General features: G+C 47.7%; 1 protein-coding gene across 1 annotated transcript in view; it reads right to left on the bottom strand.

Annotated features, from left to right (window-relative positions):
- Window positions 1–24,890, bottom strand: part of LGR6 (leucine rich repeat containing G protein-coupled receptor 6) — a 160,450-nt gene that overhangs the window by 13,500 nt on the left and 122,060 nt on the right. Inside the window, exons 7-13 of the mRNA XM_026063796.1 lie at window positions 12,328–12,396; window positions 10,715–10,786; window positions 9,440–9,511; window positions 8,184–8,252; window positions 7,141–7,212; window positions 3,781–3,846; window positions 880–951 (exon numbers count right to left, since the gene is read on the bottom strand). Of these exons, the coding sequence (XP_025919581.1) occupies window positions 880–951; window positions 3,781–3,846; window positions 7,141–7,212; window positions 8,184–8,252; window positions 9,440–9,511; window positions 10,715–10,786; window positions 12,328–12,396 (492 nt within the window). The remainder of the gene's footprint in view (window positions 1–879; window positions 952–3,780; window positions 3,847–7,140; window positions 7,213–8,183; window positions 8,253–9,439; window positions 9,512–10,714; window positions 10,787–12,327; window positions 12,397–24,890) is intronic.

The following is a 24,890-nucleotide window of genomic DNA, read 5'->3' on the forward strand; positions in this document are numbered from 1 at the left end:
CAGTAGGCGCAGACCATCAGCACTTGGAGGGCTCTTCCCACACATCACAGGGAAAATGACCTCCGACAGAGCTAGAGGTGCTTTGCTAGCTTCAGAAAGGTCCCATGCACTTAAGTGGGCTGTCCACTGCAAGGTCAGTGTGCATGTGTGATACATGCATGCTTTTGTCCACTTAATATGGCTAGCATATGCATTGAGTTGTGGGGAGACAGTCCCAAATGAAATGAAATGCTCTGCACAGATGTGAGGCCCAGAAGTGTTCCCTGCACCACGGAGTAGTTCCCAGCCAGGACTAGTGTGCGTAGGGAAAGGGGTGCTAGAGCCCCTGCACACCCCCTGACATAAACCCATGTCACATGGGCATTCAGGAGGTAGGTGTCTGTAATGTGGTGTGCAACATATGAGTTGCAGTGTGCGGTCAGTACAAGTGGTGTGGAGTGTGGTCAGTAAGCCTGGCATGTAATGAGTTTGTTTACAGGTGGCGTCTGCATGTGCCAAGTGTATGTTGTACATGATGGATGGCATCTGCGTGTCAGACACATCCTGGGTTGGTGCGTCCTGTGCGCTGCTAAACCCAGCTTCACTGGCCCACTCACAGCCTCCATCAATGCCAGTCTGGTCCAGTGGCTCTGCGTGCAGTAGGGAGATCAGGGTGAAGGTTTCTGCCCCAGAAGCCTGCTGCCCCTGTTCTTTTACAAGGGGTGGTGGAAGAAGGTTGGGACCAGACAATTTAGTGATGAAAGCAAAGCCTCCCAGCAGAAATAGGGGGAGGAGGGTTGGGAAACTCCATGTCAGCTTGGCTGGGTGCTAATGGTTCCCCTTCCCACCCAGCAAAAAGGTCAGTTATTCCCACTGCCAGCCAAGCCTGGCTATACTTACATGGAGCGCAGGGCCATTAGCTGCCCAAAGGTATCTGCTCTGATTTCATGGATCTTATTGTGCTGGAGACCACTGGAAAGACAGAAGCTGGCTTTAGAAAATAGCTGAAGTCGCATTCACACTTTGTAGGGATCTCCGTCCCACTGCAGCAGAAGTAAACAGTGTCACAGTGGAAGTTGCCATTTGAGCTATGTAAGGTTGGGAAACCTGCTCTTATTTCAAGTGATAAACAGACTGAGCAAAAAAACAGCTCTAAGCTATCTTCTCCCAAGGGCAGCTCCAGCACTCAGACAGCTTCCCCTTTAGATGCAAACATGGCACAGTAAAGTGCCATTGATGCAGGATGGTTAAAGGTTCCCAGTCATCTCCAAAGCCACTCCAGTTCCCCACTCTGTTCCACTCTGAGCCTAGAAATGCTGCATCCCAGAGCCAAAGAGGAGGACTTGGAGCCAGTGAGTCAGCAAATGCAGCTCCATGTGGCTCTTCAGGAAGGACTACATGGTGCTGCCCTTTGCATCAGTGATGATGAGGGGGATTTGAGGACTGAAGGGAACTCAGCTTCTCAGGAAGAACAATCTTACTGACCCTGCTGTCCAAATCTTGCACATGTTTTTTGATAAAGTACCTCAGCCCCTTCACAGCTCCCTTCCAGCAACACCTCCTGCATTCTCAGCATCAGGAGAGGGAGGAGGATTAGAGCTGGCTGTGCTGTTAGTGGACTGGACTATACACTTCCCACACCCATGTGGAGACATCCAGAACTGATCCAAGCATCCACTTTGTGGGAAACATTCACAATTTGTCAGTTTTATTTCCTCTGGTTTGGAATAATGGTGAATATTTTAAAAATTTCCTGCAAAATGGCCATCATGAATTCCCAGACCTGCAAAAGTGTGATCCGTGTTATAGGAGGATCCAAAGTGTATCCTCGATGTGTGCTATTCTGCAACGGAAGATAGCCACTGTGCAGTGCTTTACCTATAACAACCCCCAGGGCATTTCTTGGGTAGCTAACCTGCCTTTCAGACTCAGAAATGACCTTGACTCATCTCACAAATGCTCATGAGGATCAGCAAGCAATGGCTGTCATGTCTTAGCTGGTATTTGGCCATATGTTCCTGTGTCAGAGGCAGGAGCTTGAGGCTCTCACACCTACTCTGTTGATGGTTTCTCAGTGTCCTGTGTAATCAAAAGGCAGTTCTTGTACTTCTGGTTTAGATTTCAGGTGAGGGCCTTAGGGAGCTCAGTGAACAAATTTGGGGAGATGGGGTCTCAGGTAGCAGGGCTGGGTGTGCACTGATTTGGGGATGTGGAGCTTGGGAAGAAGGGATATCGGAGCAAGCTAGTAAAAGGTAATTCAAGGACATTTAGCTGCAAGGGAGCACCTGCGTGTTGCAGGTAAAAACCTGCACATTGGTAGTTACAGTAGAGCGACTGGCACATTTAAGTTGTTTGCATGCCAGGCTGCCATGCGTGCCATGCATGCCATGCACCACCAAACTTGTTTCCAACTCATTTCCCAGAAGAAGTGCAGATATCTGGTGGGGGTGGAGCTAACAGGAGTTTGGGTTTAAGGGACCAAATTTCCATTTTGTAAGAAAATGTTGATTTAAGACATGGTCTGTCTAACATAAGAAGTCTGAAAGAGGGATTTACTGCGCTTTTGTGTTAATGACAAGCCAGAATTTGGCATATAATGAAATATTGTAAAAAGAAATAAAGGCACCATGAGTGAAATTACAAGTTAGGAATTCTGAAAGTTTGTCTTTTTTGGGTGTTTTTGTATTTTTTTAACATTTTCCTGGGGATACTTTAGACAAAATTATTGCAATACTCCCCCCCCCCCAATCAATGTTAAAGATCAGTGCTTTTTGTCTGGAGGGATGTTTTGATGAAAAATTTCTGCCCAGCTGTGCCCTCACAGCTCCCAAAGAGGCAACATGGGCTGTGAGACTCTCAGTTTCATATGATTTCACACACTGTCCTAATTCTCAGTTTTGCTGAGGCTGAATGAGGTGGTCTGGCTCTTCAGGTTGTGATGCTGCAGAGGGCAGCGACAACCTCTCTAAGGGACTTTTGTGTTTTGGTGGGATGCTGCTCCCACACATCTGTTGTTTCAAGCTGCAGAATTCTAAAATGAAACCATGGTGTTTATTATTTTGATGTTGTTTTTTTTCTCATGATGGCCAAGAACTCCTGTTGGTTGGATTTGAGAGGTGGGGTCAGCTCTGAGAGTCCAGATACTTTGAACTGAGCATGATTAACTGTCTCAGAGCAATGGAGGTGCCTCCCAGGGTCCAGAGGAGACCCAGGTCAAGTGCTATTCCTGAAGAAAGAGTCAGTCTTTCCTACAGAGGGGCTAGCCCTCAGCAGTGTGGCTATGAGCTGCTCTGTGTCTGAGACCTTGCCATGGGACCACTCCTTGAAGCAGAAAATGTTTGTGGTATAGGTACACCCCACCCTTGATTAGCTCATACCTGGGACTTCAAGTTAGTAAAGTAAAACTCAGTGCTCTCCTGCCCTATTTCTGTTTCCTGCAGTTGGGACCTGTGAAGACTTTAGTGCATTAAGCTCTTATGCACAGGGAATGTATTTTTGTTATATGTGCACAGGGGCACATACAGCATGGAGCTCTGTTCCTTTTGCAGTCCAGATGGTTAGCTATAATGCTTGGCTTTCCCAGTGCTTGGTGAAAGGAGCTCACCTCTGGGCCCAGAGCCTCCTGTGTGCACCATGAGTGTGCTCAGTGTGATTGAATCAGACTTTTCACTCCTACAGATCTTTCTAATCTCAAGACCCAGTGATGCTTTAGGTGAGGTTTGTATTTGGGAACTGTCTCTGCCCCTCAGGCAGCCCCTTTCCCCCTGACCAAGACGCAAGCGAAGAGATCTCTTTACTCACAGCTCTTCCAGCCGCTGACACCGGTGGAAACTGGGCAACTCTTCGATTTGATTGTGAGACAGTTCTCTGTAGGGGGAGGACCAGCACAGAAATGTTAGGAGATCAAAAGCGAGTGCTCCTGAGCCCTCTCTGGAAAAGCAGATATTGTTGGAGAGGGGAATGATATGACCTCCATTTTGCACAGCTGCGGAGAGCAGTGACCCCAGGCAGGGGGATCTCCGCTCTGCACACACCTGACTCTTGCTCTGAACGTCTTTGTGCTATGCAGCCATTGCTCAGTGGTTTACCTACTAATCCAGCCCCAGCCTGGCTCCCTCCAGCACAAGCACCAGACTGAAGGAGCTGCTTTGACAGCTGGGGGGGGTTGGCTTTTCCTCAAGGCCACACTCCTCCCCAGCCCCAGGTCAGCTGTAAAATGCATCTGTGCCAACTTCTGCCAGGCACAGCCTTGCTATTCTGTGGGCAAACCAGAGAGGTGTTTGCGCCAGAGCTTCTGTCCTGCCTTTGTGGATGGGTGAGCTCACAAAAGCTGCAGATGTGCTTTCAGAGCCTGGGGAGGTTTTGGCCATCAGAGCAACCAGCCAGCTGCCTTGCCTTCTTTGTGGTGCAGCAAACCTAACTGTCCACTGCTTGCTCTCCATTCAGCCTTTCTTGGCTTCTCCCCAGGAAAGGGAGCTGTGGCACAGACAGGAAATTGGTGCAGGACATTAAAGAATGTGAAAATTCCCGGTCCTCATTCTTTCAAGTGCTGCCATTGCTGCAATAGCCAGAAAACCATTCCCAGCAAACTCCTGTTCCTACTACTTCATAGTCTGGTGGCGTGTCAGCGTCAAAGGTAGAGTGACTTTGTAGTCAGAGGGAAACTTTCCTAGCACAACTTTGATGTGAACTTATTAAAACCAAAATGGGCCTAGAGAGGAGTAATGCTTAAAATCAGCTCTTTTCCCTACCAAAAGAGACTGGATTCAATACTCTTCAAGGAAAAGGTGCCCCAGAGGAAAGTTTTGTATGTGGCCTCTCAGGAGACTTTCCAAACTCATTTTCCATCTTTCTGCCAATAAGTTGCTGCTAAAACATTTTATTTATTTATTTATTTATTTATCTGCCAACCCTCCCCCCTCCAGTTTTCCATGGTGGGCAAGAGGAGGAAGGGAAAAAACAATCAAACAACATTTTGTATTTGGCTCTTAAGACAGTCACCCAGTACAGAGGGACAGCTATAAGATCTGTCACTTCTCACTGGTCCCCTGCCAATCCACAGAGTTTGACTGGGTCATTTCTTAGCTAAACCATAATAGAGGGAGAATTTATCCATCAGTGATTATTTCTGGCTCCTCCAGAGTTAACCAGATGCAGCCCAGTAGGTACATGAAAAACAGCCCTGGTCACTGATGCTGTGCTGTGGACACGTCAGGGCGAAGGTTCTGGTGGGATCCAGCTCTGCTCAGGGCTCAGGGCAGGCACAGCTATTTCTGCTTGAGAGGAAAGACAAATCTGTCCCCTAAGCCACAGAAGCTGTGGACAAAGCAGCAGAACGATGTCAGGTTGACACCAAGCATGAGCTTGGCAAGACTGCCCTGCCCTGGGTGTGCTGGGCTCAGTGCCCATGCACAGGCCAGCTTCACAGCATGCCCACTAGACTCACACCCCTGTGGTGGGTCATACTCCTGCCTGAGCAGCCTGACAGAGTCCAGGATTTGGGGGGTGAAAATACAGTGTGGTGTGCGTCAGTGGATTGAAAGCCAAAACCAGACAGGTGTGGAGGAGCCTGGGGATGCCAAGTGCCAAATCTGCTGTCTTACAGCCACCATGAAAGATCTCTGCAGAAAACCTGTGGCATGATACGGACAGTGGGAGACCAGAAATGTGGTGTAAATAATATTATCTATGTTTGGATGTGTGTGAGTTGTAATGTTATCCTAATGCACTACCAAGGGGCTGGCAAAGTGGGGGAAAGCAGGGAGGGCAACTGGTATCTCTGTGAGGAGACAGAAGACCAATGGATTTCAAAGGGAAGGCTAATGCATTTCAGAAGGCAAGAGAGATGTAAACATGCACAAACATTGGCCCATGTACCCTGTCTTCAGACTCTGAAAACAATGCAATTAATGTCAGTATAATTAACTAGGAAGAAGGAACAAGGTGGGGTGTCCCCATAAAACTCTCCCACAAGGAAGGGGGTAGGGATGAAGTGCAGGCTCTGCTGTGAAGGTTTACATTCTGATAACTTGCAAATATAAATAGAGCCTACAGGACCCTACAGCTTTGGCTATTCCAAAGGCTACATTTTGGTGGCAAGATGTCCATTGAATTGGTCCAGATGTCTAAAACTGAGAGATCTTCCCTACAGGGACAGCTGGAGCCAAAGTTCTGTGATCTGCTAAGTTACTAATTATGTTCTTTTATTTTTATGTTTTTCTCTTGTTTCCAACTTCTGTGATCAAAAATTCACTCCTGTTGCTTTCCTGGAACAAACTTGTTTTCATTTTCAGCTTGCTTGTATAAAGACTAACTGACGAGAGGCAAGCCTCCTGCTTGCCCTGAGGCAGCAAACTTGTATAAATCTGGCTCATGACTCATTACAGAGGAAGTCTTCAACTGAAGACAAAGTTGGGGATCTTAGAGGAGTGTGCTTCCTGAGAAGATGCAGAAATCATTTTGGGGGCTGATTTCATCACATACCATGTTAAAGAAGAAGTACGTACCCCACTCAGTATTATTCAGTGCTTTGCAAAGCAGATATGGCCAAAGTGATTTAGAGTTTTGGGGCAAAACCCTGTTCTGCCTCTGCTGCACCTTTTGAGGAGCCGTATGACCTTGCAGCTCTTCATCAGATCAGGCCTGCACCCTCCTGGGCTTTGCAACAGGATCCTTCCTCCGGAAGATTGCACTTCCTGGAGCTCCAACTGGGGGAAGTCAGCCTTGGAGCAAAGGCTTGTGAATCATGATTTACACCTGCCTTTTGTGCAGCATATACCTAGCAGCTGTGAAATGCTGCCATTCTGACCCACTGCCCTTTGCACTCACTCTACCTTCTTTGCACGGGGCACACAGCTCCCAGTGATGCAGTGCAAGGAGGAGGCAAATGTGGATTTGTCTCATCACTTACAGTCCTGAGCTCAGTGTGTCATGCTGGGGCTATGCTGGGATGAGACAAGTAAGTTCAAGAATATGCAGGGATCACGACACTGCCCAAGAAGGTGTTGTTTTCTGCATGGGAAAGGTAGCAGTTGCAAGAACCTTGGCTCTATGGGATGGTCTTCCATAGCCGGTTCCCTCCCTGGGCTGGACAAGAAGCAAGCCCAATTTCTGAGGCCATCTTCCCAAAGACCAGGCAGGACAGAGAAACATGTTACTCACAGGACTCGGAGGCTGGGCAGCTGCTGGCACATCCCTCTGGGAAGTAAATGGATACCTGCCCGGGTCAAGGTCCTAGAGGAGTGGAGGAGAGAAAAGAAATGGTATTACTGAGAGCCAGCACACAGACTCTGCTACCCCCAAGTCCAACTACCAGCCCCAGCTGGTGGCAAGAAAGACAACAAATGGGATAGTGAAACACCTGCAGAGAAATGAAAGCTGACTTGGAAATGGGGACTGGGTAAGAGTGGGCAATGCTGCTGGACCTGGCAAAAGGTGAATGTTCCTCTAACAAATTCTGGGACATTGCTGAGTACTGAATTCACTGGTGTCCCTGGCCATATCTAGCATGGATAGCACTGCCTCTGCGGCATGCTCTGCTGTCTCAATTCCCCATTGTCTGGACTGATGATTTGCCTGGAGCTACGACTGTCTCAGAAACCAGTGTATGGGGGGTGGGGGAGATGGTATGGCATGGCCAGGGCACATACCCGGGCTTGGAAGCTCAGAAATGCTCCCAGGCCCTGCAGTTTGGGCACAGCTTGTGGGCCTAGTGCCAAGGAGAGGAGAACCATGCGCGGCCAGAGACAGCACATTCTCCAGGGCTCCCCCTCTCCTGGATGTGGCAGTGTAAAGATGGGGCCAGACCAGCTCCAGGAGCCCTCAGCCAGGGAAGCAAATTGTTGCAAACATAGCAGATGTTTCTATCCCTGCACTGCACTGCCAGTGCTGGTCCTGGGAAGGACCTGAACACTGCACCCAAAGGCTTATTCCTTCACAGATGCAGAAGGAAGGGAAGAAAAAAAAATAAAAAAAGATTGGAGCACACTCTAACATCACTGAAAAAGTAACTCACAGAGAAGAAGGCTGCTTTCAGGAGGCACAGGAGTGTAACGAAGCAGAGAGGTGAGTGACCAGGAAGAGGTAGACCTGAAGATAGCAAACTGCACAGCACTGCGAAAGTTGTCCTCACTGAAACAGCCTGGACTGCCTTGAAAAAGGAACAGCACAGATAGCAGGGAAAAAGGGAGAGATTTGCCACTCACAAAACTTCTAGGCTGGTGGTTCCTTTAAGGTCTGGGAATTCTCTGATGTCTGTTGCACCATTGAGTGACCTGTAGAGAAATAAGGGTAACAAAATGCACAGAGGAACTGGAAGTGAGTGCAGCTGCCCAAGGTCCCAGACCATCTTCTCCCAAATGCCATGTTGGCAAATTTGCTTCTGTACGCCCAAATGTGGCAAAGGGAGGCCCACGTCCAAAGATGCCACTCCTATGAGTGTGCCATTGCTCACTGGCTGGTGGAGCAGACTTCTCACACGCAGCACAGATGCGGTGAACCAGAGTTGGGCCTTTCTATCCAGGAAGACTTGGCAAGCCCCAGCCCCCAGCAGCTGACATTCTTGGCATGCTCTCTACACAAATTAAATTAAAGAAAAGAAACAATTGCCATGGGGAATGCAAGTGGGGCATCCCACCCAAGCCTCCCAGAGATTGTATATTGGCGCTAAAGAATGCTTATGTATTTGGAGGATTTATTTTATTTGCCTGACTGTGTGTCCCTGCAGAGAGAGGCTGGGTGAGGCTTGTAAAGAGAGAGATTTTGAGGTTACCTCTGCCTCGATACCTAGCACTATGCTCCAACAGTTTAGCTGAAAATCCAGCCAGGTTAGGCCAATGTGGAGCAGCTGTTCTGGTCCAGATGATGCCTACCACATGGTAGTGGCCATGGAGCAGGATTAGAGCCATACATGTGAAGGAAGCACTGACAGATCTACCTGCCCAATAAGATTATTTGTGCCATGGTAGTGGTGTTACGAGGCACAAGTGTTCCTATATTTCTCCTTCTCTTGGAGAAAGGCAGATGCCTTCAATGCCTTCGGTCTGTTGGGCCACAATGGTTTCTGTGGCAGACCCTGGGGAACACTACACAACGGTGCAGGGCTAGCTTTAGCAGTGTATAGCAAATATAGTGGCACTTGTGAGCATGGTCTTTGCTGATGCTGATGCAGACATGGAGACCCTGGAAAACTCTTCAGCTGCTTGCCAGTTGGGTGGATAGGAGGAAGAAATTTCCCCCTCTGAAATCTCCTTCTCAAAGTTATTGTCCCTCAGCAGAAAACATCTGCAGTGTCTGCCCCTTCATTTGCTGTCTTTGGGGGCTGACCAGAAGAGCGGCGTCATGATCTTCTGTTGGCACAATAGCTCTGGGAAGGGGGAAGGGAGAAGGCCTCTAAGGTCTCCAGCTCCCAAGGCTTGGAGCTTGGTTGTGTTACCTCTGAAGATCTGCTCAATGAACTTACAGAGTGTGTAGCTTTGGCAAGTACTGGAAAGCAGACTGTCCAACAAACTGGATGGGATTGTCATAGAAATGGCTGCAAAGGAAATGAGTAACTGGTCAGATTCTGCTGTGCATCCCAGAGAAGATGCCATTATAAGCCTTGGAGAATCTAGGAATAAGCTATGTAGGAGGTGCTGGCTACCCAGTGAAGAATCCTACTTTTCCAGATAACCCTAGGCTCTCCCACCAGCAATATTTTGGCTGAACTTTGGTACAAATGATATCTCAAATCCTGCTGCTTTGGGATGGCCTTTTAAGGGTCTGATGAACCAGGCAGGCTAGAAAGATGCAAGTCCTTTTTTAATCTTGCTACAGGCTCTGACCCTGCTAGGACATACCCTTCACTTGACACTTGTCTAATCTTACACATCTACAGCACCAGTATATTCCTTACTTTTCACAGTCAGTGGAGAGAAATCAGCTCTCTTAGAATCCAACCAACTTTAGAACTCCTAGAACAACTCCTAGAAGTATCACTTTCACCAACTGTGAAGGACTGTAGATGGGCAGATCCAATGGAGACATCAGCATTCTGGACGTGTCCCGTATGACACCAAGGATGGTGTCTGAGGAAGATGGGAATGAGGTTGGTTTGCTCTGACTGGAGCAATGACCATTTTCACCCATTGCTTTCCAGATGTTGGTATTTCTATAACTTAAGTCCCAGACTAGCCAAGCAGAGCTTTTGTCACTTGTCATGATTGGTGCAGGGAAGAACTGTCTAGAATGTCTGGCTGTCTCTATGTCAGAATGGAAATGCACTGGCAGGTCTGTGTATCTCTCTGCAGAACTTCATGTCCATGGGTTTGGGGTAGACACACACTGGTTTGGGGTGATATTGTCTCTTCTGTCTCCCAGTCCCAGCCCATGTAGTCACTGCTGTAACCAACTAGCAGCATTTCTAAAAACTAGGGAAAAGTACATGCAGACTTCAACCAGGGCTTAGAAAACCCTCTGATATGCATAGCAAGATTTCTATGAAGACTACCCCTTTATTGTTCCTTCTTTGTTATCAACCTGATGCAACAATAGAATTCAGCTGAGGGGAAAGGAGAATCCATGGCAGAAAAGCTAAAGCATACTTGAGAGGGAGCTGGTTTCAGCTTACATTAGCCTGTATACCATGAATATCAAACTGTGATCATGGTGACAACTGTCAGGAATCCCAACCAAAGACATCAGGAAACCTCCCTTTCTGGAGGATGTAATGATTTAGGAAACACTTTAATTTTCTTACATTGTTTGGAGGAGGGGATTCCCAACAAATGCGTTCTCTGGAATAGCTTTGATGTTGTTGTTATGAAAACCGCTGTTGGGAGAAACAAATATTTTAATATTAATGGATTAGAAAAGCTTGGACACACCTTCTTTCCTCAACACTTTTAAAGGCAAAGAGCCTTCAAAACACAGAGGTGATAAAAGGGAAGGATTATGCTCTGTTCTAGCTGTAGCATCGGCCCAGCGAAGGAACAAGGTCTCTCCTTGTTTGGCAGGACAAAGTTCTCATTCTGCTGTATTTACTGCTTGAATAGCATGGTGCTCCATAAGCCACTCCACTCAACTCACCAGGATCAAATGGACTCAAGATTTAACACTTATAGGCCAGGGAACTGGAGCAAACAAAACAAACTTATTTTACACCACCCAGGGATTACAATTTTTGTGGATGGTCCCTTCATTTATAGCTCCACGGCTGTTAATCAGAGTCCAGTCTGCAGTGAATTATTGGCCCTATTGACTTTAAAGAATTTGTAGATTTAGCCATGAAATTTTTGGTTTAGTTTGAGAAAATGGCTACCAGCAAATTTTCACAGCAGAAGAGAGCTCTGTGGCCACAGTCTGATCTCCTGTATAAGAAAGGCCAGAGAACTGCAGGCACAGGATCCTGTGTCAAACACCAAGTGCAGGCTCTGGGTGATGACCAGGTTATTTCATCTCAGAAGAGTCTGCTTCAGTGGTTAGTCAGATGGCTGTTTGAAATTTGCCTCTTCTTTAGCGATGTGTATTTCAAAAGCCACCTCACAGTGGATTGCGAATCTTGTTCCCAACTTGAAAGTCAGAGTAAAGACAATATCTGATCTGATCTGAGAAATCTCCCACAAAAGAAATTCTTTCAGTAAAAGAAAAAGATAGTGTCAGATTTTCTCTGCAGCCTCTCAGAAGCATCAAAGCAACTGCTTTTGTTCCATCCCAGCCCATCACCAGTGTGACACAGTCTTAGGGTTACACCTGACCACAGGGACTGTGGATCCACATCACCTGGACTTGACCCTATCTTCAGGATTCTACCTTTGTCAGTGCTAACTTGGATGGTCTCCCATTTTTAGTGTCCTCTAGGCTAACCAGTTAGAGGAGAGCTAGCCCATAAAGTGGTTATAAAATTGTGGGATTCCCTATTATAAATTTGTCTATGGGAGATCAAATAGTTTATGTACATCAGATGAGGTGGCATGGGACCTGCAGAAGCCACGGCCTTGCAATCACACAGGTTATTCCATGGTTATGGACCTGATCTGGGGAAAGGACTTTATAAGTAGCTGGAGATCAGATGGACTCTGAGCGGGCATCAGATGCCATCGGAGAATGAAGAGCTGAGGAGGAATCTGCTCCAAGCCTTACGGGGATCTCCCACTCCTCTCAGCCTGTCCTGGCCAAGGGTGATTGTGAAGTGATTAGAGCAGAGGGAAATCAAGGGTTTAAACTGCTTTTATATACATGGTGGAAAGTGCTCAGAAAGACAAGATGAAGGCTTGGACTGAGTGTTCTCCCTAGGTCAGAGCACATGCAGATCTTTATTGGTCACTCTCCTTTGGAGAATGCTTTTAAAAGGGAGTAAACAGAAAATCTCACAGCTCCTGTAGTCGACCCAGAGTCCTAATAGCCCCAGGGAATTCCAACAGCTCATTGTAGTTTAGATCCCTGAAAGACAGAGAAGGGAAAAACAGTCATTAACAATCCTGTAGGAACTCAGCTGAGTGTATCTGTGCTTTGAAGGCATGGAAACTTGGTCGTTAAGCAAGGGAGATATAGGTTTTTCCTACCACACTGATCCAGCCACTGCCTGGAAACAAACCCTCACACATTCCTGCAGCAGGAATATTCCCTGCTGGGAGCACTGTCAGGCGAGAGCCAGCCCAAGCGTGGCTGCTGCGGGGTTGCTGCTGTCTGGACCTGTTCAGCAGAGCCCCTCAGTGTCCAGAGCCAGACCGTGCTGCTGGTTCACATCTTCAGAGTGCCCTGTCCCCCTCTCTCAGAGACTCACCCCTGGATGCTATGGTTTGAGGCCTTTTTCTCACCTTTCCAGAGCCAAAATGGGAAAAACAAGAAACAAAAGAGCAGCTTCAATTCTGTGGGCCTGGCAAAAGGGCTGTGTCTGTGCTTCCCTGGCCGTGAGGTGCAGAGGGGAGCAGGGATTTGCAGAGCAGAGGGAATCATCCTGGGGACAGGATGCTGGACTATCCTGCCAGTGGGACATGTTGTGACTGGGACCAGTGGGAAGAGCAGACTCTGGGAAGGCTCTTACTCTGATGGCTGAGAAATTGTGAGTGAAAGGTGGAAGTAATGTGGAGGAGGAATTAACACTGCTGAGTGTTAAGTTTAATTTGCAATTTAATAAATTAAGTAAAATATAATACCTTTAATACAGTCAGTCATAATGACAAGTTCAGGGTTTACCTACTCTAACTTGGCAACCAGAAGAGACATCTGTGCCTGAATGAGCCTCATGGACTGTATTTTTTCTCCAAGGATGGGTTAGTACCTCTGGAAAAGGATTTATTTGAGCTGTGAGGCAGTGCTGACAACCTAGAAGGAACAGCCCTCTGAAGGTAATGATCCTGTTTATGACTAGAGGGAGCTCAGGGAGACTGACTGGGCTTTGGATGTGTAACACTTCTAATCTAGTATGTCTAATACTGTCCTTGGCGAGGTGATTCCAGCTGCGGTGGTCCCATTTGACCCCATCCTGTCCATCCCACAGATGAAGGCAGTAAAGTCTGAAGACCATGTGACTGCTTCCTACTTGCATGAAACTCTCTGGGTTTTAAGTGGTAGATACTTTGGAACATGAGGGTAATTACTGGCTCCTGGAGATTACTGTATAATTACACTTAATGGACCTCAAAGTAATTGCTATGTAACCTGGATTGTGGTTTACAGAACAGAAATAACCATTCATTTTCACAGCAATGAGCTGCTGCCCAATTACCTCGTAATTCTCAACCTCTGGGCCCAGGCATGGTAATTATGTTATGATCTCTCTTGACCCCCCTCTCTCTGGTAATTACCTCGTCCCGCTCCTTTACCAGTGTCCGTACATGGAAATGTCTCTACAGCACTGTCTTGACTTTGCCCCGATGGGTATTTACCCAGTAAATAACCCCAAATAGTCTCTCCAAATGGCTCTTCCCTTGGGTCTTTCTGGACTCCATGTGTGTATGATTTACTTTATATCTTTCTTCTGGCCCTGTCCCCTTCCTGGTCATTCCCCAGTAAATATTCTCTAGGACATGGAGTTGGCCTGGATGGGTTTTATCTTGTATACCCTTAAACAGTCCTTATCAGACCTGGTTGACTGGATTACCTTTGCAGCCCAGGAGGAGAGGCAAGCCCTGCTATGGCACGATCTGTCTCCCCACACCTAAAGCTCTTTTCTCTCCTCCTGTTACAGAGGGAGTCTGGATGCCTACATTGTATGTGTAGATTTGAGCAAATGAATCCTGCTCCTGTAGTACATACACCTCATGTGAAAGGATCTGGAAAGGGTCCAAATAGTCTAATAAGTCTGAGTGCTGGCAATCAACAGGAGAGGATCAAAGGCCCAGGGACAAGGCCACAAGCTCTGCCTCCCAGCCTAGCGCAAACTGCAATGTGATGGCAGATTCCCAGTGCACAAAAAAGCTGCCGCGTGCATCTCCAAGGCCTAGGAGTGAAACAGGAGTGACAAATCCCCTCCTCCAGCCAGCTCACATCTATTAGATATGAGAGCTCCCCTCCTTTATAAAAGAGCTTGCTTTGATGCACTTAGTTTTGATATGGATCTGAGCAGATCAGGGATCTTTCCCAGTCTTCTCTGCTTGAGTCCAAAATGAGCTATCTAGGAAGAAATAACCTGACACGTGACTGCTCCTGCTTCTCACTATTTGCAAGGCGCACATAGCTTGTTATCTGCTATTTGTATGTTCTTAGCCAATTTCTCTCTATGGTACCTGTCGAGCATCCATCACTGTCATGTCTGAGTGCTTCACAATTATATATATGCACTGGGAGAAGAGAGGGAAGACTGCTATGGTGCACAGTCTCTGAATTAAAGCTCAAAGAGGCAAAGAGGTGAATTCTTAAAGAGAAAGAGCGATTAGAAGTGCAGATAGGACACTACTGGGCTTTTTGAAAGTATCAGTCAAATCCAATTAACCTTCAAATCATTGCACTGGATAAAATCAGAGGGGATTAACAACCTAAGCTGTCTGACAGTCCCAAATCTCTCTCTATCTGTGTGTAAAGTGTTTAATACCTTTGAAAATGTCACCCTACGGTCTCTTTCCAAGGTTAGAATGAGATTCCACAGCAGAACAGGAAGTTGCAGAGGTCGCTCTAGGCTGGGTATGTGGGGCTGTGTGGTTTTCCTTCCCCTTGTAAAACTTCCTGTAACATAAATGCAGGTGCTGGTACAACACTGTGTGATGTGAAGTGACCAGTCCTGGAGAGCAGACAGTGTGAGACCATCCCCATGTGACACAGCGCACCGTGGTCATGCCACTGATGCCATGGGAAGCTCTCTGTGATGGCCCAGGGGGTGAGTTTCTCCTCAGCGATACCCAACGTGTTTGTGAGCAGCCAACAGATGGAAAATATTGCCCAATACAGATGAGACTTGGCTCACCTGTGATTCACTAACAGAAAAAGTGAGCTTAGATCTGTAACCAATACTATTTACAAGGAATAATTCAACATGCTGTAATATTTGTTCCTGTCTTTCTCTAAAAATGCATTTCCTTTCCAGCTTGCTTCTCTTCCAGGCAGTCTGTTCTTTCATCAGCAGATGAACATGTTGTTTGTACCTCAGTGTGTGTGCAAGTATGTACAGGAACAGTTCTTCCTGAATGAACACACACCTTTTCCAAGCCCTGGCAGCATCTCTGGACCTCCCTCCCCCTCTGTAATAGACAGATACAAAGAGCATTGTGTTCAGCAGATCCCTCTGGGTAAAAAAGCCATCTCTGACTTCTGGCATATAGTGGGCTTGTTGGAAAGTGGAAATGCAACCAGGTGTAGTCATACAGCTCCAGTCTGGCTGCCAGTAACCCCAATCTGTTTGGGAGAGACGATGGGCCTCTGCTGGCTCCTGTCAGTGCTTCCTGGTTATCAGTGAGGTGAGTCTCCCTCACGGAAAATAAACCCAGTTGTGTTCATTAACAACTCCCCTAAGTGTTGCTAGCAGCCGCCTGCTCTTGATCTATGTGCCATGTGTGCTGCCCTGACTTGCCTCCAAGGCTGCCCTGTGCCAAGCCCTGCCGATTTCAGAGAGTTCATCTAGTTTGGAGAAGCTGAAAGAAGCCTGCACCCAACATGTTCCCCAAGCCTAAGCTCTTCCCCTCGGTGGGGCAGCCCTCCCCAAAACCCAAATCCAGGCCCACACATATGGATGGCTTCCCTGCACCTTTTCTTCCTTCCTCAGAGCTCAAGGGAGGCCCTGGTCCAAGCAATGACTGAGAAATGCCCACTGACCTTCATCGAGGGGGAGCCTGTGTGTATCTGTGGCAGTGGCAAGCTCCACAGGAGCAGGATGTTTCTGGTCATTTTGTGAAATTCAATCCTCAGATCGTTTTGCAGATGTCTGAGATCAGCAAGGCTACATCTGTCCCAGATACCACTCTTTTCTGCTTGCTGTCCCACCACCAGCTTTGGCAATTCTTTGCTGGTCCCAACTCCACACTCTGACACTTTCCCACAACTTCCATCTTTGGTACAACACAGGGAAAGTTGCAAAAAGCCAAACCTGCTGCCAGGTGACACTATCCACACTGGGCTACTGTGGCACAGCTGGGCTGCTGTGGCGGTGGGGAAGCCTCTCATCCCGGGGAGCCGGACCTGGTTCTGCTGGTGTCTGAGCTGTCCCAGCTCTAAAGTCTGCCCGAAGACTGGCAGAAGGATGCCAACATAACATTACCATCTTCAACTCAGCAGCACCACGCCAAAACAATAGGGAAGCCTCATAAAACTGCATGTAGGAAAAAAAAAAAAGTCCATGCCATAAAGGAGAGAGTTTTGCCCATTACCAAGGGCTTTTGGAAGCAAAATCACTCAGCCAAGAGTTTCAGAAATGGTGTGCAAGAGAAATTACTATAAAAAATCACTTTCCTTAGTTGTGCTCCAAGTTACCAGCTCTAGGCATGACAGTGGGATGTCAAAAGGAGCCTTGTCTGTTCTTCTAGTTAAAATGAAAACCTCTTAAAGGTCACCCAGTCTGCTTGAGACACAGTGAACTGGCTGGCTTTCCATTGTTGTTATTTCTAGGGTGAGCCTATAGCTTCATATTTGGAAGATCTTAAACAACCCTGTTGTTTATTTAGAAATAAAAATGAATTGACATCAAAGGCACAGTTATTTGGGGCTTTAACTGCCAGAGTGATTTGAAGCTAACAACATGAAGCCTGGAACTATTAATATCTTCAATTGGGCCAAAAAGAGAGAAGGAGGGGAAAGAGTCTCAGGTCAATTTTCTGCCTGTTAGGGACTATTAGTGGTTCCACACAGGAAGCCAAAAAAAAATTATATAGTACTATAAATTCTTCCATAAGCCACAAAACACCACAAATTTGCAGCTAATAAACCTGAAGATGCAATAAGATTAGAAGCTGGAGATGGGACATTTGCTAACTATTTCAGTCCCATTGCAAACTCCTGCCAGCAGTTCGAGATGTCACTCTGATGCCCTGGAGGGAGCCTTCCTACAGCCTCTGATAAGGACTTGCATTTCCACCTGTCCTTTGCTGGCATCTAACCAAGCTGCCAGTAAATTTAATTACCACTGCTCCTAGTTGTGCTGGTTACTGTGGCCAAATCAAGCACTGAGAATGATTTAATTGGTAGTCTGAAAGCCCAAGGGGGCAGTTATGACCATTTAGTTTGACCTCCTGCCCAACACTGGCCAGACAGCTTTACCCAGATGCCTTATATCAAAGTTATGGCTTGTGGCTGAGCCTGAGCTGGGAAGAGTTGCCTGGTTAGTCCATAGTACAAAAAGGAAGTAAAAATGGGATGCTTAGGAAGCTGGCCACCCTTGGCTGACTCCTATGCCTTTGACTGGTTCTACCTTGTGACAGAGGAGATTTAAGATTGTCATGATGCCCCTCACTGGGCCCCTGGGCCCCCACCCCCCCAGCCTCCAGGGTGGATTTTGGAGTGTTTAAGGGTATTTAGGTGCCTGCTGAGCCCTTGGGATTTAGCTCACCTGCTAGGTGTCTGATGTATTGGTGGCACCACTGTAAAAGGATTAGAGGAGATGAATCCTGCCTGTTGTGCCTACACACCTCTGGAAACCCAGGCCAGCTTTCCTTTTAGGACCTGGACACTGGATCCAGTGCATGATCACTGTGAGCTCACTTTGCACAGGCCACCAAACCCACAGCAGACCGCAGCTGCTTTTGATATCTCTGACCAGAGACTGAGTTGACCTGGGAGGGTTCACTAAACCTAATAAGCTGTTGGTAATATTATCGGTTAGGTGCTGTATTTCTATTGCGTAGCATCAGTGTAAACCCTGTTCTCATGGTAATGATTAACACATGCAGCAAGCATGTGCCCTTCCCCAGGACAGTTTGGATGATGAGACATAGCAAGTGCATGTAATAAGTGAAAGGAGGGGAGGGGAACATGAAGGGACCCAGAATACATATCTGACTTTCAGCCAGGCTGGAGCTGTGTGACCATTCTACTCCCTCTCCTCCAAATGGAGACATCTAAGAGGGTGATGCACATGTGTGCACGAGTCCCTTTATAGGCAGGGGAAAGAAGTGACCTGTTCATCTTCTAGAGTCAGTGTTTTCATTTGGGTTACTGAATCTTGTCCTAGAAATGCTCATTTTCACAAATTGTAAGAAGAAGCCAGGTGACTGGCTCTGATGGAGTTTATCAGTGTCCCAAAGGGGCGGAGATGAGCCCCCACACCATGGGAAGGTTGTCAGATCCTAATGGTGCCTGATTTCTGCCAGCAGCAAGTAGTAATCTCTGTACAAGTATTCATTCTGATGGCCTTGCCTAGTAACATCCCAGACTTCACTTTTACAGTGCTGGACCATTTTACAGGGTTTATGTGGCACAGAAAGGTCTGTTGCTGGGGAGGTGGGGGTCCTGTCTGTAGGCCATGCCTTGTATGTCTGCAGCTGCCAGTCCTTCCTCACACAGCTCTGTTCCCCATTTAAAAATGCAGCAGTGCCCAGAACGTGTCTGTTCCAGCCAGTATTTCTGTCTGTTCTCTAACTGATGAAGGTACTGAATTAAATATGTTTTCAATTCCATTTGATTTATTTAACAAGGTTGAAGTAAGCCTTTGAGAGCGGGATCTTGTGGGGGGTCCTGGGAGCACAAGCGCTGCCATGCACATATCATTTACAAGACACAAAAGGAACTGACCGCAAAGCTGAACAGCGGGGACCTCAGTCATTCAGATGCACAGACAATAACCATAGAGCTAATGACTCAGGCAGGGGAGGCATGGAGAAGGCTGCTGCACTTTGCCACACAGGGGAAGACAGGCTTGAAAACCTGATCTACAGCAGAGTTCTTTTGAACTGAGCTATGGGAAGGAAGCTGGGGACCCGTATCTACCCCGTAGGTGCACAAGGCAGTGGTCTGCACCCTGCCGTCCACAGCACCCTGTGCAAATTAGTGCTGGCAGAGCGGAGCATGGGGTGGGGGCTAGAGGAGGGGATTGGGCAGATCTTCTGTTCATCTGCACACCCATGGTGAAAACATGCCTGCCTGTTATCTTTTTTGCTGCCTGCGGTGTGCATTCCTCCCTTTCACAGGCAATTCACTCTCACATGTTTCTGGAAGCAGGTTTCCTTTCTCCAGCATGGGCAGCTGTACTGACTCAGCTGCTCTGTGAAAGGCAGCAGTGAGGCTGTGTCCAAGTGGGACTGGAAGAAGGCTTCAAGGAAGATGAAGCACAAGGAGCCAGAAGAGTTGGGGTCCTCCGAGGGGTCACGGCAAGCATATCTGGAGACCCAAGGGGTGATGGTTTGGGGAGATTCAATGCTGTCTGTCATTGCAAGATCAGTGGATCCAGGATGGGGGAAACCAGACTGGAGAGCTGACAGGGTGCAAGAGAGGACAAAGTAAGGGCTTGGTGGGGAAAAGGAGGGAGCAGCAATGGAGAATAAACAGAGAGTGCTAGGAAGGGGTGAGGCTTACAGCCAAGCTGTAACCCATGGAAAAAAAATAGTTTCTCTAGAATGACCATTTTTCATCTCAGCTGCTTCTTTCTCTCTCTCTTTTTCTAATCTTCTGAACTATCATGTCTGCTTGGCATCAGGTTCAGCTAAAGGAAGGTTCTGCTCAGACCCTGGTCAGGAGGGACATGACCAGTTCAGAGCCTGAGCTGTGTAACTGAGCAGTCCCGGCTTCTGCTCTCAGGAGAGCAGATGCAGCAAACTGGGATCATTTGGCCCACGGAGACCACAGAAGAGAACTGTCTGGTCTAAATGCTGCTGGGTAGTGTCTAGTGCATTTGCACCAATCCAGATTTAAAGAAGGCTTTTTCTGTTCCTTGAGAACATCACCTCCATTTGCTTGATGGAGTGTGTCACATAGTTTAGAGTTCTGTTCTTGGTCCAGATGCAGTGAGCTAATGTGATAGGAGCCCTGATCTGTGGTCCACCTCTCCAACAACCTTCCTTTCTCCAGCCCCTGAATCTGGGTTCCAAGGCTTCTGCTAAAGCCCCCTTCCTGCTCTGGAAGAGTGAAATTGCAGAGCCAAGCTGCCTCTGATGCTGGATGTGTGAGCCGCCGGGGGACCCACACTGACATGTTGTGGGGCTGGAGCACCAGGAGCTTGATGAGGGAGCACAGCAGCTCAAGGCAGCAAATGGGACATCCTCAGAGGAGTCTAAACCATCAGCTACTTTGGGAATTGTACAGGCTGGGATTAGAGTCATGAGACTGCACAAAAATTTTCAAATTAAACATGCTGATGAAGTCAAATCCCACCTGAAGAGTGAGGTATCATTTGGCAGACAGGTTTCCAAGAGAACAACAAGGCATGCCTAGCCCTAAAAAGGTTAAACAATCTTTGTGTGAACTGTGGTAGAGATATTTCCCGTTTCCTTCCTCCTGCCTTCATTGCCTGAGGTGTACTTTATATTAATTTTTTTTTCTCCCATAGAAAATCCAACTCTCTGGAGGAGTCAGTAGGTTCCAGCTCTGCTCTGCATTTACAGACTTAGCTAATTACCCAGATAATAGGGCAGCGCGCTGTGAAAGTCTGTGGTAAGGGCATTTCCTGTGAGGCAAGGTTAGGCAGATAAAACGCCTGGAGACAGAGGGTTTTGGATTCAGCCCTTCTGGGAGACGTTTTTAATTTATTAATGCTATTTTTTAAAATAAATTAAAAGATTTTTAAATGAATGAAGGTTTGTTCCTTCCAAGTGATTTATCTCCTTTGTCTGACTAGCAGAGGAGCTGGCAGGGACAAGGATGAGGAGGGCGAAGTTAGAAAGATAGGCAACTGCGGGGTCATCTCAGGTGGAGGGGTTGAAGGAAGACTGCAGGGCATCTCTGAACCACTTCCTCCCTCGTGTCCATATCAGAGATGGGCCACAGATGCCTGAGCAGCCAGAGGAGCAGCACTTTGGGGGCAGCTCACCCTCCCCAGTGTGGATGGGGAGCTGTTACTTCGCCTATAGCCTGGAGGACTTCAGTATTTTGGGCTGGGCCTGAGAAGCAGCCATTTATTTCCCGTCCCTGCCTCTGCACCGGGAGCCACCTCGCCAGCTCAGCCTTGCGTCAGGATGGGAAGAAAGGAAGCCTCTGAGACATGCTTTCTCTCTGACAACATCAGCTTGGGCAAAGAGGGTCTTGTCTGGCTGCGTGTCTCAGGGCAGGGAGGAAACTTGGCTCCTATTTTTGGTTCAGGCCCATGCTCCATACATGTGGGGGACTCGGCCACTGGGATGACCATAGCTCTTAATTTTGCATTTCTCCCTTGGCTTCTTTGCCTCAGAGAAACTGTAGTGAGGTAACTCAAAAATGAGCCCTGAGCAAATGTCAGGGGCCAGCTCTGGGAATACTCCACAGCCTCAATGTTGGTGGACCTGAGGTCTTCAGTGCAAACCTCCTTCATGGAGGGCCTCTCACTTCAGGGACACAACCAACACTTGAGCCTTGCCACAGCAAAAAAACAACACTGCACAGGGACAAATGCCAAAGCATGCCTGGAGCCGCACCTTGCTTGGCAGGGATGCACAACGGGAGCTGGAAGCTGATGAGCCCATCCTCGCATCGCGATGCTCACTCCAGTGACCCTCTACCTGCCAGGCGGGCTGGGGTGCCACTTGGCAGTGCCAGCTTGTGTTCACCTGAGAGCAATTCGAGATCACAGACCTGCTGGAGCCGCTGCTCTGTCGCCCACCTACCCCATTAGTAGATCAGAAGCCCTAATGACTTGCCTAAACGGGTTTCCTCACCATGTGTGTGTGGCAGCCAGCGCTCAGGGCCACAACACCTCCTCTCCCTGCTTGGGCAAAACAGTCTAGATAGGAGAAAAAACATTTTTCTCTTTCTCTTCAAAGCTGAGGAATCAGCTTCCAGCCCAGGGGTGTTTTCAGTGAGGTACTACCGTTTCAGTGGAAGACAGGATGTTCCGTGCAGGAACCTCTCTACCCCTTTGGCTGCCCTCTCGATGTGCTGTCTGTGGTTTGTGCTGCTTTGCCATGGGGACGCCAGGCAAAGCTGAGGACTTCCTAACACCAGTGAAGCTGGAAAGTGCTGAATGATGATTTGTATGTGCTGGTGCTTGGAGCTGCGGGCTCAGGGGCCAGCTCTGAAATTCAGCTTCTGTGTTTAGCTTCCCTCCCCATGGCTATCTGTGAAGGACTGGAGATATATTTGTGTGTGTGTGTGTGTGTGTGTGTGTGTGTGTGTATATACACACACATACACATATATGCATATATGTATTTCTGGATTGTCTCAGGTCACCTACCCCTTCTATCCCTTCACCTTGCAGAGAACAGTGACTTGGGGCTGGACTATCTGGTGGTGCTTGCATATCCACCTTCCATTCCAGGTCTGGTCCACGAAACATTTATGTTCCAGGAGAGCTAAGTCTAGCATTATCACAATCCATATAGCCAGGTCAAAGTCAGGTACTGCATGGTGTGGAGAAACTAGTGTGGTTTTGTTGTAATTATTCATCAGTCTTAGCCTTATGTTGTGCTCAGACTGCCTGCAAAGATTAAGAACCTTAGGAAACTGGTCAACTTTTCAGGCTAAGGTAGTAAAGAAGAAAACTGGGCACAAGATCAGCATCACTGTGGAAATTCCTGTCATAGGGATCCTCCTGTGAGAAATACTGTCTTCATATGCCGGCGGGGAACTCAGTTCCCATACTAGCACCATTCAGGTCTTTGGGTGGCATTTTCCCTGGCAGCTGCTCTGAAGACAAAGCCTTTTCTCCCCTGTCACAGTGCCCCCAGCCCTGAGTATACAGAGTCTGAATGTTTTCAATAATCTACCACTTTCATTCAGTCATGCTCCTAGCTGCAATCGACTTTATACTGACAACTTCGCTACAAATACCACTATCTGCCAAGCCTATGCTACAGAACAGATATAATCTAATACTCTCCCTCCCTTCCCACCTCACATTGTTAAAGATTGAGAAATTAAGGCCAAAATAATCAGGAAATGTAAAAGTTAAGGTTCTTCCATCCAAACAGCAGGAAGTTACTTATGCTGCCTAACATTTTATAGCTCACATTAAATGGCCTAAAGAGTAATATATTACAGAGCAGGTTTTACAAGGCAAAACAGGAACAGCAAAGTGACATGAAAAGCACTGTGGCTGGAATCTCAACTTTTGGCATGCCTTACTTTTGCTATTTATAAAGATCGTGCTTTTCTCTGGCTTTTTTTTTTTCCCTCCTTCATTTCACCTCCCTCACCTCACCCAAAGCCACTGTCTCCCTTCAGGGATGCCCCCAGCCCCCTGCACCATGCAGTCCCCAATGCTGCCCTTGCCCAGAGAGCAACTGGCTGCTGGATCTTCCTCTCCAGGCATTCCTATGGATTATGATTGTTTGTAGGCTCCTTGGTAACCCTAAGGCATTAAAAGTTACTGTGCTTTTTGTACTATGCACTGGACCTACTAGGAAGAAGCCGCATGCATAAAGTGGGCCCAAGAGCCATGTTCATTAGGTAGATGCAGCTTGCCAGGGCCGGCTGCCGCTGGCTTTGCTCTAGTATCTCCTGGAGGGGAGTCCTATGGGCAAGAGCTTACAACCTGTTTAAAGGACCTACTCCATTACCAAAGGGACTACAGAAAGTGTCATATAAGGACATTTACACTCTGTGACTTACCCTGTGTATTTGGGAGAGGGCTAAAAAATGGCTGGTATCACCCAGTTTGACCATCTAATGCCTAGTTTCATGACTTGGCCGTGCTTGGGGTTTCTTCCCACAGCCCTGCAGGTTGCTCTGTGTGATCTCTACCACAGGCTTATGGGAACCGGTGAGGGGAACTCACTAGTTTTCAAGGCTGTTTTGAAACCCTGTTGGGAATCTGGCCAGAGCTGCTCCGACTTGCTTCCAGCCTGCCTGCCCAGGTTTCCTTCCCAGGAAGACTAAGCTGGGGAGCTGGTGAACAGCCAGATCTTTCCCTGACAGAGAACGTTTTCTTTGAGCTACATTCTCCAGCTACACATAGGTGTTTGACCAGCCAAGACCTGGTGAGTACTGCACATTCAATGCTGTCTCCCTGCCCTCACACACCCATCTCATCACTACACGCAGCATGGAAAATACAGAACTGCTCTTGCTGTGTACCTGGCAGAGACTGCTGCTCACTTGTTCACAGTAGCTGCAGGTCAATGCAGAGGAAAGATGAAGTCTTTTGCATGTTCTCTTCACCCTTTACTAAATTAGCTGACCTTCAAAAATATCAAGCCATCTCCATGAACAGAGATGTTCCATCATGATCTGCTTTTGCAGAAATGACACGGTCTGGTGTAGGTGTCTGTTGTGCTTGTGCCTAGGCAGCTTGCACATTGCTGAGGCCTGCATGGAGCAGCGGGTACTGCTTCTCCTAAAGTACTGGCTGCATTTGTAAAATAGGAATTTCCCTGTCTATCTGCGTATGAGGAGAAACATTTCCTGCAGGGGAGCAGGGGATTCTGCACCTGAACTTCCTAGGCTTC

The sequence above is a fragment of the Apteryx rowi genome, unplaced genomic scaffold, assembly GCF_003343035.1.
Source record: "Apteryx rowi isolate R43461 unplaced genomic scaffold, aptRow1 scaffold_200, whole genome shotgun sequence".
Taxonomy (NCBI): Eukaryota; Metazoa; Chordata; class Aves; order Apterygiformes; family Apterygidae; genus Apteryx; species Apteryx rowi.